The 15446-nt window shown below is 38.9% G+C and overlaps 1 protein-coding gene and 1 long non-coding RNA gene across 2 annotated transcripts in view; one reads left to right on the top strand and one right to left on the bottom strand.

The window, feature by feature from the left end:
- Nucleotides 1-15446, bottom strand: part of LOC144646478 (uncharacterized) — an 81406-nt gene that overhangs the window by 48380 nt on the left and 17580 nt on the right. The gene's annotated exons all lie outside the window — the stretch shown is intronic.
- Nucleotides 12103-14434, top strand: LOC144645628 (octopamine receptor beta-2R-like). Its single transcript, XM_078505191.1, has 2 exons — nucleotides 12103-13842; nucleotides 13946-14434. Exon 1 carries the CDS (start codon nucleotides 12344-12346, stop codon nucleotides 13445-13447), a length of 1104 nt encoding a protein of 367 aa, XP_078361317.1. The 5' UTR covers nucleotides 12103-12343; the 3' UTR covers nucleotides 13448-13842; nucleotides 13946-14434.

Below are 15446 nucleotides of genomic sequence, written 5' to 3'. Positions count from 1 at the left end.
TAAGAAAAGATCAGTTCTTTCCTTATGTCGTTATGCTTATGTCATTATGTTTCAGCTATGTCTTTATGTTGTGTTGTTCACACTGCGACATAAAACATCAACGTGAGGTGTTTTTAGCATTTGCGTGACCTTGCCGTTATGTCGCTAGTGTGAACCAGGCCTTATACAGTGAACACTCCGCAATAAATTTTGTCGCGTTTTCATACCATCACTTCGCGTTTTAAGTAAGTTCAAACTGAAACGTCCACATCATCCAGTCGATAGAAAATAAGTCATTTGCTCTTTTTAGTTATGCTTGATTTCCACTGACGCGTAATTTTTTACGTGCGTGAAAAAATTGAACGACTTGCGTAAACGTGTACACAAGTCGTTCATACATTGTCTCAATTTTTTTTCATGCACGTAAACGCACGTAAAAAATTACGTGTCAGTGGAAATCCATCTTTACGGAAAGGCGAACAGAGACCAATAAAATTAAAATTTAAATGTTCATCTGTTGAACGAGATAAAGGGACATTTTTTTTGCGTGAACACCAAATTTACCCACTGGGGTTCAACACACTCACTGATGAAAAAAAAAAAAATAAAATAGAGCAGTTCGATATTCAATCTCTCAGATTTTCTTCTGTGAAGTGTCACTGAGTAGCTATACTCGGTGTCTGTATTTGACTTGACCTGCGGTTTATTTGTGGCCCAGGATTTGCAGCTTGTAATTTCCTTGCTTCATACTGCACAGGCAACCTCGTCCCCAGGCCTAATCTGTGCGTACGGGCGTACTTACGTACATACGTACGGGCATACGTGAAGGGGGACGACGGTCTACGTACGGACGGGCATACGTACGTACTGGCATACGTCCGGGCGTACGTAGGGGCGTACGTAGGGGCGTACGTACAGTCTTACGTACGTACGTACGCGACCTCCAAAAATTCTTGGATTGATGGGTTTACCAATCTCGCTTATTTATGGATGCTCCGCTATCAATCTGAATTGGCTTTCCCCGCTCCTCGCTCCGCCCTGCCCCCCCCCCGCCCGTGGCGCGCGGCTCCCCCCCTCCCGGCCGCTCGGGGCGGCGGCGCCGGCCTTCTATCGGGCGTTCAACGTTATACGAAAAACAACCATCAATCTGATTCTCTTTTAACTTTTTAAACTATTTTTTTTTATTTTCAATAGTGTTTTAATATTTTTAACGTTACTCCTGTAAAGCGCTTTTAACTTTGAGGATATTGGCGCTATATAAATATTTTATTATTATCATGTGATTCCCATTGCATATCATCAATTCTCATGACGTAATTATGTGCCATACGTACATGGGCTACTCCCTCTATTGAACGGCAGTTTATTTTAAGTTCAAATCAGTTAATTTTTTTTTTGCTTAGTAAATACTTGAATTTGTCGAAGAGAACGCACTGAAATTTCGTCTAAATTTCGCATCGAGTTCTACTTTTCATAATCTATCAGTTCTGTCTGAAGACCGCATGATTATTACAATCGAAGTATAGCGAAAAAGGTTTAAACATTTTCTTAACCAAAATCTATCCAAGGCTTCAGTGTTAACTTACCTGATTCTTCATTACGTTCCTTTGGCCAGGCGAACACGGCCTTAAAACCGTGTTCTTGCGAAGCACCATCACTTCTGCTGCAATGGATCCGTTCCGCTCTCGCCTTTCGTCGTCAGCCGAAGCCGAGGATCTCACGAGAGACGATGGATTTGACGAAACAGCAAATTTGTCATTTTGGTCACTGAGTGCTTTCAAACTTGATCAACAGGAACCCGCTATTTGGACTCGCAAGCCTCCTCATCATTTGCCGCCGATAGATCAGAGTGCGTCCAAGAAAAACAGTTTCAAAACAAGCCGCTTGTGCAAAGACAAAGCGACAAAAATGATGAGCAAAACTCTGCCAGATATTGAAAGGAGTCCCTTCACGGAAAAAGAATACGTTCGTTTGGAAAAGAGCGAACCAATTCAACATGAAGGCGAAAACAGCGATCTTGACGAGAACAGTATCGATGAATCTCAGAGAGAAGACTCACGATGTATCGAAGAACATATCCAGGAAAGGTTTGTCACTCAAGATGCTAAAAACAGGCGCACTCACACAGGCCGACGCAGAAGGTTCAAGCCGGCTTCCATTCTTACCTATGGGATCGAGGCTCGCTTTATGGTACCATTTCCTCCAGAAATTGCCCAATCACATGAAACTCAGAATAAACAACACGGATCGCATTCTAGAGGAAGCATGTACAGAGGGGCTGCCACCAATGCAACTCTGTTAGAAACGCTGTTTCATCCGGCTCCGCGACCAGTCGTCCAGAATAACAGTAACAGTTGCCATGAAGTCACGTTAAAAGGTGACAAATGCTTCACCCAAGAAAATATTATGCAAAAGCTAGCCACCAACGATTGCGAAAAGAGGCCCAGTGCAACAGGTCGGCGAAGAAGGTTTAAGCCGGCTTCCAGTCTAGATCTCAGCAACGAGATAGGAGAAGTTCACCTAAAGGTACCATTTCCTCCAATAAGTGCCCAACATGATGGAATCCAGAATGATCTTCGCAGATCGCATCACAGTGGAAGAATGACTGGAGTTAATGTGTCCAGAGGCTTTGGGATAGATGCAACCCATTCAGAGGTGCCGCCGTTTCGTCCAAGACCTAGGCAATCAGGCGAAGTTCAAAATAACAGTGAGTGTTGCTTTGAAATCCCGTTGAAAGACCAGAAATCTGTAATCTGTATCCAGGAACGTTTTCAAGAGAAGCTGCTTGTAAATGGCGACGGAGATAAAAGGCCCAGTGATAGACCAGCTTTCACTGTTACAGACATCAGTAATGCGACAGACGAATCTGATCGTACGGTAACCCTTCCTCCAATACATATGCCGCAACTGATCAACTACAGAATAATCAGCCCAGACCCCATCTGAGTGGAAGAATGCGTAGAGTTGCTGTATGCAGCGACGACGAAGCCGCTGCTTTGGTGAAAGAGAGAACGAGGGCTCGGGTCCTCTTGAAGAAGTTCGGCAAACTGCCCATTTCAAAGAACTAGAAACACAACACAAGTATAGTGTTTAAAACTGTAGTGCACTTTCACCAAAGTACATCCAGTTGGTGAATTTCTGACAAACATTTACACTTTGAACGTTTGCTTTCAATGGACAGATTCCTTTCAAGACGCCTCAAGGTGTCAGTCACCAAAAGGCAATTGTTCAGCTATAAGTAAGTCAATAATGTGTTATTGAGTCACACGTCCCGGCACATAACTTTTGTTTTTGTAGCATGACGCGGCTAGGAGTATTTTTACCGCTTCGATAGGATGCCATAGAAGTCCATCGCAGGTTACTTTCCAGCAGTTCATCTACTTTCAGTTGGCTCGATTGTTCAAGCATGAATTTGAGTTCAATTTTATAACTTTTCAGTGAAGTTTTCCGTTTTTATTTTCTGTCCTCTAGTTTTGACGTTGACAGTTCGGCTCATAACCATCACTGACCAAAACATTGTTCAGACCGCGAAAGGACTAAGCTCCAGTAAGACGGTGAGCAAATATGGCGTCGGCCCTCGAGTCTTCCATGAAAGAATATAACAAGCTGGAATAGCAATAGAATCCCGTTTTCACCAACGTTTTGTTGAACCTCCGTATAATTCAAACCAGTGGTTGTTTTCTTTGGATTTACGTTACTATTTAAACGCTTCAATTTTATCCACGCTTTCTCGAATTAATTTTTGTTTCCTCTTGAGTTTATAAATCGGGATTCTACCGCAAGCGCTGTACTTATCAATATAAAAGATTTTTTACACGAGGTCTCGTTCTCAAGGCTAAGACAGCAAAAGCATCATAAACACTCTCATATAGACGTTATGCATGCTACAAAGATGCTTCGGCCTTAAAAATGACAAAGTGTGGCTGTTTGCTGTTGCAATATAAAGACTATTGCAGCTAGCTGAGAAAAGTAAGTAAAGTCTGTCTCCGAGCCAAGTGGCCCATACAGCCAGAGCTTATCCCGCATTCGTAGCATTAAGCGACTAGGAGTATTGCTACTCCCCCCTGGATGGGATGCTAGTCCATCGCAGGGTTACCCCCCAGCAGTAAATTCGCCGGTACCCATTTATACACCTGGGTGGAGAGAGGCACTGTGAGAGTAAAGTGTCTTGCCCAAGAACACAACGCAGCGCCCCGGCCAGGCCTCGAACCCGGGCCGTTCGACTCGGAGTCGAGCGCGCTAACCATTAGGCCACCGCGCCTCCCACAATTGCAGCTAGCTGAAACACTAATTTATGCACTTTATTATTTAACTTCTTTATCAGGCTATTATGACAGTTGAAGTATTGCCGTAAACTTTCGTTTCCAAGCATTTTAAATCTTGCTCCTGTTTTAACGTGTACTGGGGCAGGGAAATCAAACTCGACTCTCACTCTTTCTGAATACAATTTAGCACAGATTAAAATTGTTTTAATATGAGTAGTTTATTGTATCGTTCCTGTGTCACATGCATGGTTTCAATGATTAATATAAAAAACATTTAGTCTTTAAAAATGTCGTATGCACAAAAGTTCTAATACTTTGTTCAGGATTATCCTGTTAACATACAATTCCTTTGCATATTGGGAAAAAATCAGACTTGGGTGATAAATGTAAATAAGTATTATTCGGTTCTAAAAATTGTCTGCCAATACAGCTTTCAATCCCGCCAAAAAAATCCATTTTCATAGATTTTAACAACTCCACTTTTAGGTATCTCAAACTCTGCAAAATAATGGCAATGAAAAAGACTCTTATAGAAGAGAAACTTAAGGCCGATTTACACGGTACGATTTTGCTGCATCCGACATGCTTGCGATATGCTTACGACAAGCTTACGACACGAATTGTGTCGTGTAAATCAAACCAACAACTCCTAAGTCATGTTGTAGGCCTGTCGTAAGGATGTTGCATGCGACAAAGTTGTACCGTGTAAATCGGCCTTTAGACCTCTAATTTGATTTTATTTAATAATAATTGAGCAATCCTGTCCCGGCACGTGGTGGGTACAGTACTGTTAAAGGAAAGTATCCTCTCGCATTTTGATCGTTACCAGGGCGCTGAGAACGAGAATGACTCAAAGCGCTTTACTTCGTACGACGAGCAAGGTGCGAGAAGTTTTGTGCAGCTAATGTCTTCTGTGCTGCCCTTAGCGCCGATGGCGTCTAGGGCAGTAAGTAAGTAAGTAATGTCTTCTGTGTCTTGAGCATAGTCTTTTTTTTAGTGGAAACCTCAAAAAATTTAAGTGGCCCGCGGGCGCCCCCCCCCCCCGCGCTCTCCGCCGGCCCGTTTATAAGAGAAAGTTCAAAATGTTGTAATTTCATCTGCGAATGGTAGATTATCTGATCCAATGCACCTCTGAGGATGTTACACCTCGCTTATGTACGTTAGCCAATCAAAACGCGAGAATTATCAAAACATTTGTTGTTGTTTTTTTCCGGGAAATTATTTTGTAACAAAGTCTAATGGAACAAGAATATAATCGAATGCTCTCTTAATATTAGACAACGGGTGTTTTCTGAATCTTTGCAATTTTAGACATGTTGAAAATCGACGTTTTTTCAAGTTGAATTCTCGTAGTGTTTTATTTATAGAAGATTTAAAAAAATGTTTTAATTCCTTTTATGAAGGGTGTTTTTATCTGATCCAGTGCGTCTCTGAGCAAGTCCCAAATTCACGCTTTAAACGTCGTTTATTTTATTTTAGCCAATGAAATTGCAAGAATTGTTTATCGAAGAGCAGAGTATTCGGAAAGAATTCTATTCATGAATTAGATCAATCGAATGCACCCTTCAGGAGAAAAGCTACTTGTTCGTGCAGTTTTTTGACATGTTATGTTAATCATTTGTTTTGGTGATAAGCTTATTTTTATCACTAGTAGATCTGTCATTTCAGAATGATTTTAGGGAAATACCATGCGATGCTAATTTACAACACAGCTTTCCTGCAGTGTCATTCTATAAACAATCAGCTATTACAATACACATCCCGTCTTAGTGGCAGTTTTTCAAGGGGCGTTCTATTCATGTAAGATCTACAAAGGATGTTCCCACTGCTCTGAGGATCAAAGAGGCGAGCTTTTCGAGTTCTATAGAAAACAAAATTACATGGTTATTTGAAGCCAGTCTAATTGCCGTTGTGCGAGGAAAAGGTAGGCGGCTTAAACGTAGCGTATAATGTTATATTTTTATGATTTTTGAACTGCGCTGGTTTGACCTTTCGCCCCTTTTGAAAGTGAAACTTCTTTTATATTGTGAGTCAAATTTGCCGCAAGTCCGCTGCCGATTTAAAACTTGGCGCGTCTTTCTTGCAGAGATCCCTTCGTTCTTCCTAGAAAAATAGGGAAGATCGAAGGGATTTCTGCTCGCATGATGGCGTCCACTTCACATTCCTAGTTCTAAATGAATTCTGTAATTGACCGATAGTTAAAACGCCTGCCACGTCAGTTGGTGGTAGATCGACGACCCATCGACCACCCTGGAGATATTTCAATTTTTCAGTTTCTAATGTTTGGCTTGAACAAGTTTATAATATAGCAGAAAAAAACATCTACACACATAACTTGGAAGAGCATGTGAAAATTACTTATAATTCGTTTTATTGAACCGTGCACTGAAAGTAGCTGACGCTTGTTCGTATTTTCACGTAGTTACAAGTTAAAAAGCACGTAACAATTATAATAACAATAGCAGAAAAAAAATTTGGCCCAACAACGCTTGAGGGAAAAGATAACTTTGGTATTTAAAAAGTAATAAAAGAATGACTTGTATGCGGGGAATTTTATGTGCGCTGAAACGTGGGCAAAGTTGACCTTTGAACCGACAACAAAACAATTCAAAACAGAGCAAAACGTGCTAATATACGTAGGTTGCAGAGAAAATCACTTTGAAGTGTACAATGATACAAAATGGAGATAATTGGCTTTTAAGAGCAGCTGTAGATCAAGTCATTGATAGGTTCAGTTAAGCTGATATTCGCCCCGTTCTTTTGCCTTCAAAACCGTGGATTATTTTCGCTTTATTCCCATAGATTTTTGAGCAAAAAAGAAATTGCACGCAGTTTATTTTTAAACGAAAAAGTAGACCGAAGTGGCTTATGCTTCGACCCCTTACTTTTTAAAATAATTTTACCAATAAGATAACGAAGGCTCTAATCAGGTTTAAAAGAAAAGAAGTGCTGTTGTTTGCTTCCTATAAACAGATCTCGGACGTGATATCGAATTTTAAGGCCCTCTTTTTTATTTCGAAAACAATTATTTCAAGTAATTGCTGCAACTGATTAAAATCGAGAACGTGACATGGAAATATATCTTAATATTGGTTTCATATGAGACTTCAAAAGTTCCCTACATGTACGTGCGTTTTAGGCAGCGACAATCTAATTTTCTCTGACAGGAATCACTTAAAACACTTAATATTAAGAAAAAGGCACTTTAACATGTTTTCAACTTCCCGCATGAGAGCCAGATAGCGATAAGCGACAACTGCTTTAAATTCTCGTCAAAACAAATTCAAATATTTTCGAATGTGAAACTTGTATGACTCAAAATACCGCTATTTACCAGAGGTTGTTTTAACACTAACACACGCAGTAAAATAAATAAAGGCGATTGTTTGAGAGCTTAAATTGAGTTTACTGGCTTGTTTGTTGACATCTGGTGGCCCTGAATATAACAGAAATCTCAGGCCGTATCTAGCAAGAGGCAAGACGAGGCGTCTAAATTTTATCCCAAAATGAAAAAAAAAAAAAAAAAACAGAATACGTTTACTTTGGAAAATAGCTTCCAGTTAAACAAGATTGATTTCTCTCAGGAAATATTTTATGAAAAATGTCGAAAAACGCGTTTCAGGGCTTCTAGTCTTGGGTATGCCTCCGGCTATGTTAAAAGTCTGGCTATAAAAAAATCAATGTAAACTTTAGAAAGGCGCTTTAGAAATTTGCAGAGCAAATTTAGAAGACAGGAACGATGCGGAATCCGAGCTTCTTCTGGCAAAATTGTTTTAATCTGTCAGGCTTGATTGTTGACAACAACTGATTGCAATTCTGATTATAGTTATAGTTATAATTGTAATTTTAATTATTCGTGCTCTATTTTTGTTATTTATGTTAACAGGCAATAATTGCAATTAAAAGACAAAAGTAAACTTCCTTGTTATGGATAAGTTGGGTGGCTTCAGCTGTTTTGGCTGGCGAGAACAAACGGTTCGTTAACTTAGCCCAATTTGTTTACTTGTGAAAAATTTTGACTGTATTATAGGAAATAACTATGCTCTGAGAATGGCTAAAAAAGAATAGTAATCGAACAAGAGGAAAATTGTTACACTAAACTATAAGTCTTCGTGTAAAGAAAGTTAAGTTTTCGTTTGCAAAAGTATAAGAAATCTAAGTTTTGTCTTCGAGCAGAGGACAAAGGATTCCGAAGGTGTTAGTAATTAGGTTAGAAAACTAGATTATAATGAGCTCTGAGGAACTCATTATTATGAGAAACTGAACCAAGAAGTGCGAGCATTCCACACTGTAAAGCAAACTAATCGTTGCAAGAAATTGCTACATCGGAAAGCACTGACAACAGCTGATATCGCCACTTCGAAGCTAAGTTAGTTTTGTAAATGAATTAAACGTTAATACAGCTTGAAATATTATATCTTAGATTCTATAGTTGCTTGTCCTGATTTACAGTTTTAAAATAAATCGTACTGAAAGTAATATATCCTGTTTACGACTGTGTCAACGCCCAAGCTAAGCGAGTTGTTTTGGATTTGGTGGTTAACAAGATCGATCTTCTAACTTACATTTAAATTTGTTTAAGATAAATAATCTCAAAATACCCTAATACTGAAATCTCCCAAATGTACCTTAAATATATACATATCCCAAAGTTAATAAAATTGCCCTAAAATATGAAAAAAACCGTCAAACAGTTAATTTAAAATCTTCTCATAAAACCCTTAAAATATCTGTAATGTGTGTTGTTAAAGCAACTAAGATTGTGAATTGAGATCCAGGATCATTCACCTTGCGCCTCGTCGGTCCTGCCGGCCCCGGCCGGGTGCCCCGCCGAGTAGTACTTTCATGGTTTTGATATTTTGCAAAAGGGAATTTTGGAATTTTTTCCTATTTGAATTTGGCCACTTTTGCAAGTGGAAAGGTTTACCTTGGCGAAATGTTAAGGGATTAAATTTCATATAGAAACCGACCCATTTGTAATAGCCCAGATCCTCCTGTTTTTTGGCTTCCATTTCTTAAAAAAAGCATCGATTGCAGACCACTCTAAAGAAACCTAGCTTTTTAAATAAAGTTGTGATTGACTGGCTTAGTATTTTCTTTGAAAAAAAATATGACAAAATCTAATTCTTCCTAAAGATTTAACTATATGTCTCCAAGACAGAGACAAACGGACTGTAAGAATTATAGCCAATTATTCTCATAAATTAAAGAAAGTGATCGAAATTCAAATTTCTGTCGACCCTCGCGGCGTTTAAAAATTTGTCATGTTATTGTTTTCCTGCAGTTCTCTACACGTCCTACTTACCGAACATAAAAGAACATGTAATAGAATTGGGTTTAGGGTTATACTGTTTTTATGAAGGCGAAGATGTTTATTGGTCTTACAATTAAATTAAAACCCAAACCAGACAGAATTGTCCATATAATTTGACCATAAATTGGGTTCGATTCTGTCAACTGTTGATGCAACGATACGATTGTTGTAGCTTTGAACCGATTTTTTCTGTGGTTTTTGACCCATTATTGTATCAGCTGGTCCGTACCCTTTTAAAAAGAAGGAAATAAAAATAAAACAAAATAAAATAGTTGAACTTTTAAGTTAAAACATAATTTGTCAACAATGAGATAATGGCCGGTTACAATAAAAAGCAACAAATTTTGATGCCAAATCTAAGGTAAACTCAGGTTTACTTTTTGTGGGGAAAAAAAGTAACAAAAGCATCCGTTTGTACTCTCATCTTAAACTGAACGATTCATTTTGATAGTATTTTTCACTTTTTCACTGACCATAATCCTAGTTTAAGCCCCCGCATAGAATGTTTATTTAAAAGCGATAAAGAAACATTTAAACGAGAACAATATCACGAGGTTTTGAATATGATATGAGGGTTTGTGTCTGCGGGGTGAGGAATGAAATATTTCTCACTGTTTAATATTCAATCATTCTATATTTAATATAATTATTCCACCTCCGCCATGCAGCCCCCCGTCCAGGGCCGACGTCGTATCAGAGAATAATGGTAAACTAAAGGAAAATATACAAAATTCATACATAAGCTGTTTACAGAAGCTTTTTGACTTTAAGCGCACGTGCTTCAATAGTTTTTAAAATACAATAGGCAAAGACTTCCTGGAGATAATTTTTGAGGGCGCCGGATATGTGTTCAACAAAGATTCTTCGTCATTAATATACGAAATTATATTGCATCAATTCCAGCCTTCAAGCTTTATTACAGAACAAAGCGTTTGAAATTAAATCGCGCTTCGTTCTTTCTTTCCTCTTTTTAAATCCTGCCGAAGATTGAAATACAGCCTGTCACCATATGACATCAAATGGTAAAACTCACTGTAGTCAAGAAATGAATCGTTTATTTATTTTGCCGACCTAGTTGGAAATATGATGCAAATGCTAATTAATTATTTAGAGCTAAAGTGAGTTTGATAAATAATATCTCCCGCAAGTCTTTGGCTCATACCGCAAATAGTCGTTGTCTGATACTACGCCACAGGCAACAGTACATTTTGTTATCAAGTTACATCATAAAAATTTAAACCTCAAAATTACAACGAAGAGCTAGCTATCTTTTAATAATTTTTCTCCGGAGACGTGGAGATGGGTGAGTTCTTGAACCAGTTTAATTAATTTTCCCCTTTTTTATCACTTTCAATTTAAGTTGTGTTTTGCTTAAGGCTTAACAAGCTTGCACGTACGTAATTTTTCTGGTCGTTCGTCAACATTCCGTGAAAACCATATACTGTATGTATTTTTATCCTTTTTATTGTTGACAAATGTGCCTTTTTGTTTAAAAATGGTGAGATCATTTTTAAAACTCAACATATCAACAAAATTTATTGCTTAAAACAACTTTTTGAGTTATGCTTTTTGGAAATTTCTGTCAGTATTTCGTGAATTTTTTTTCAGCCAGTGTTTCGTTGAACTTTCGGCTCCCGGCTTGTTTTTCTGCGTGCTTCAACGCATGAACCGGCAGAAAAAGAAACACTTAATTTTGTTCTTCCTGTCGGAGTATTTTTCTTATATTCAAATGACTTTCGTTTCATTTAAGTCTCCATTTCATTGTATTGTTTTTATAAACAAGCCATCATGTGCCTAGCTGTCACTCAGTCGCATATATTTATATGAAATGCTCGATCGTCTACTGATCGGTTGCGAGTTGTGATACACCTTGTGCATGCTGTTCTGCAGAGAAAAAACAAATTGGTCTTGAATAATTCAGCTCAGAAAGGTTGTTGCCGGCTGTTGCTGCAAAGGCGAATTGTTTTAATGCTGTTTATGCGGAGACTGACTATTTAAAACAAACTGCTAAGGCTTTGAGCGCCAAAAGGCAAGCAATTTTAGTACGTCACTCTTATCCTATATAATAAGCTTATCATTAATTTTGTTAGTTTTAAATCTTCTAATAGTTCTTTAGTTGTGCGTCTTTTGCAGCCCAAAAGCTAATTTTTCTTCGCAGCAACAATTACACATAAATGTATTTAAGACAAGTGCGCAAGCAAAGTGCAATTGATTCATACTAGTTTTCATACCGTTAAATTCCGAATACGTTTAAAAAAATGATATTATAAAGTGTGAAAAGTTAACTACGAGATGACAGAAGCCTCAAAATACTGAGTTTTATGTTGATTTTTTTTTTCAGGAAGAATATAGTAACATATCAAGACCAGCTGGTTGATATTATTCGGTATACGTCACAGCAGACTAGCTGACGACGTACAATATAATTTACTTCGTCTATATCTCCCCCGCGAAAGGCGTTTGCGGACGTCAGTTATTTAACACAAAGCTGCATTGGAAAGTCGACGCCTATTGGTAATATAAACAGGAAAAACGAGCTGCCGTAAAACATTTGTTGACTTTTATCCTTCATTGTTGCTGATACATTGGTAGTGCTGGTTTTTAAGTATTCACCGCTTAGCGATAACTGAGTTCGTGTGGACGACGTTTGGTTATCATTTTATCGAGATAACTGCAAGAAATTACTGCAAAAGATAGAAAAACAATGTAAGCTTGGAAGAAATTCTATCCAACGTCTTTGTGAAGAAAAGTTAATATCTCAAGTCCTGTTATTTTCGACGTCAAAATGGATTCCCGCGAAGTAAACAACACGACATCTGTCGGCGATCACAAACAAACGCTGAGAGCAGAACGAGAACTGGAAGTTTTACCCGAACTTCTTCCTATCGGCTTAGTAGTCACTCTGACAAACATCGTTGTCTTCATTCTGTTTTGCTCAAGACAAAGTTTACGAAAAGCCCCTAACTATCTGCTGTTAAGTCTGGCGGTTTGTGACTTTCTGAATGGCTCTCTGAACATTTCGCTATTCATCATGGTTTTTATCCAAGTGGTGAAAGGAGTCCAGTTCCGCGCCCTCCTTTGCGCCGTCGAAGTTTCGCACAATTTCATCGCCATAACGGCCGCCTGTCACATTTTTCTGATAACCGCCGAGAAGTATATGGCTGTAATGCGGCCTCTCAAATACCACGTGATCAAGAAGAAGACAATGCTGTTGGCAATTGGGGGAGCTTGGCTTATCTCCGCTGTGGTAGCAGCGGCTCCAATAAGCTGGTTCTCCATGAGATTTCGCAGACTTCCAATTGGTTTTGTCTTGGAAACCGCTTTCAATATCTTCTGCCTGCTTGCAGTCTTTGTGGTGCCATACACGTTTATCATATTCGCACACGTCGCCATGTTTAGAAAAGTCTGCAAGAGAAACCGCCACCGAAGAGCTCTTGTCAACCGCACGAGCTCCAGAACGTGCAAAAAGAAGAAAAACGAAAGAAAATGTCTCATCATTTTTGCCACCATGGCAACCGTTTTCGCTGTGTGTTGGCTTCCTTGGTTCGTCTTGCGCCTGATATATTCTTTAATCGGTCAGCGGTTGATCACGCCAGACTATGTTGCCATGGAGCTCGCTGCACACGTCATACTCATCGTCAGGTACCTTACGTCGGCGATCAATCCCTTGCTTTACACGTTTTTTAAGCAGGACTTTTGGAGAGCGCTGAAACGAACAGTGAAACAGCTGTCGAGAAAAGACCTTCGACTCTCGTCTTCGGACAGTAGACCGAAAAAACGATCGACAAAGAAGGCGACTCACAGTAATCAATCAAACTCTTTGGAAACTCCGAGGGTACAAAGTCGTAAACATTTGTGCAATCCTACCCTGTTCAAGTGGTTTAACTGATTTCGAGTCCATGTTCGCGATAGTGTCAGAGTTTAACGTTGCGCGCTTACTCACGACGATGGTCGGCCACAGAATTACACCAGATGTAGTAGAATATTGCGCGCAACAGTTACAACGTGTAACAAATCCGATTAGAAAACCTTGGCATGACCCTAAGTTTTAAAAGTGGAACGATCTAACTATATCATGGAACGATCTAACTATTTCGTGGAACGAACTAACTATTTCGTGGAACGACTAACATTTCGTGGACGAATAACTATTTTATGGAACGAACTGACTTTACTTTGGAACGAAGTGACTTGCAACGACAGGACCATGGAACGAAGTAACCGTAAACCCAACCAACCACTAGTGCTAGCTTAGTGTACATTGCACGCTATGGCATCATTTTTGTTTTTTCTATATATTATTATTTCTTATTTTTATTATTATTATTCTAAATTTCGCTCAAACAATTCAGTCATCAAAAAAACGTGTTGCTATGGTACAGCACAGCTATGAGCCAGTCCTGGCCTTCTGGCTATCTAGCCTCTAAACCTAAACACAGTCGCGTCGAGTCTTTTGTCGATGAACATTACTCGACTACAATTCGAGCAATTGATCAAGTTCATGTGAATACCAGTCGATTCGGGAATCAGAGATCAATGGAAAAAGTTCGCGTGCACGTGAAAATTGCTTAAACAAGTACTTTTGACTCAGTATTAGTTTTAGTTTCGTTTTTTTCTCAAAGTTCGCGAAGGAAAAGATCGAAAGTTTATAGAATTTAGAAGCGACATTTATAAAAAGCGGTGCATAGAAAGGCTTAAAGAAGCTTAAGAGTTAATATGCTTTGCTGTGAAACTCTGAAGTATAAAGTGAGAAACCTGGGATTAAAACGTGATAAAGTTCACAAACTGTCTGTTCTTTTTCTGATTTTTCTTCACTGAGAGGAACAGAGCTAAACAGTGGCGGTTTAATAAATCAGGCTACTGCCGTTATATTCTAGTAACGAAAATTATAAACCTGAAAACTCGCTTGCCACGTCACATGACGTCAGTAATGTTGCGCAAATTTTTCAATGCAGTTGTCCTCCCCCCAAAAATTCATCTTTAAGCATAACCAAGCGATCAAAAATGGCTTGCCACCAAACACCTTGTTTAGCAATTCTTTTAATAGCAACTGCTCTAGATCTGTAGTTAAGAAGGACCCCCTTAAGGCTAACGTTAGCTGAATTTACATCTTTGATATTGGACATCCATGTTATGGTCAGTTGACAGCCGTAAAAACAAGGTATCACATGACTATATCGCGGGCTCAGTTGTAGAACTCATGTGCTTTTTAAGTTGGCCGCTAATCAGGTAATGGTCATATTTTGATACAGTCAAATCTCTCTTGACGGACACCTCTATAAGTCGGACACCTCCATAAGACGGACACCTGGTGATAGTCAATGCCTTTTTTCAGTCATTTTACTGTAACCAAACTCCCTATAAGACGGACACCTCTCTAAGACGGACAACGGAAACTTTGAAATCATTAACGAACACTTGAGAAGTGTTTTTTTTATCATCTTTTATTAGTAAAAATACTCTCAAACTTCGTATCTTCCTAAAGCAAAGTTAGTCAGCGACCTAAGTATACGTGTTTACCAAGCTTACTAATAAAAAAAAAAAAAAAACCAAAAACAATGACGCTTTAAAGGATTACTTCTCCGCTTACGTGTATGGGCACTATATAAAGAGGTCGTTTTCTACTTACAGTATTACAGTTTGTAGAAGCTCTCAAATTTTGCTTTAACAAGCTTTAATTATTTTAGTCTTGTTGCAGTTTGCAAAGGTTTGTTGCATTGTGCAAAGGTTTAGCGGACACCTCTCTAAGACGGACAGTTGCGGCCGGTCCCGAAGGTGACCGTCTTAGAGAGAGTTGACTGTATTATTAACTCTCTATCGCGAGTAGATAACTGAGAACGCGAAGAAAAATGTGTTAACTAAAACTCGATCAAGCCCCATACTCTTAA

The sequence above is a fragment of the Oculina patagonica genome, chromosome 3, assembly GCF_052425735.1.
Source record: "Oculina patagonica isolate OP01 chromosome 3, crgOcupat, whole genome shotgun sequence".
NCBI lineage: Eukaryota > Metazoa > Cnidaria > Anthozoa > Scleractinia > Oculinidae > Oculina > Oculina patagonica.
Note: the sequence above shows the minus strand (reverse complement) of the source record. Positions and strands in the feature narration are given on the sequence as shown.

Excerpts from the sequence above, each read along its gene's own strand:
- LOC144645628 (XM_078505191.1), top strand. The coding sequence starts at position 12,344 with ATGGATTCCCGCGAAGTAAACAACACGACATCTGTCGGCGATCACAAA.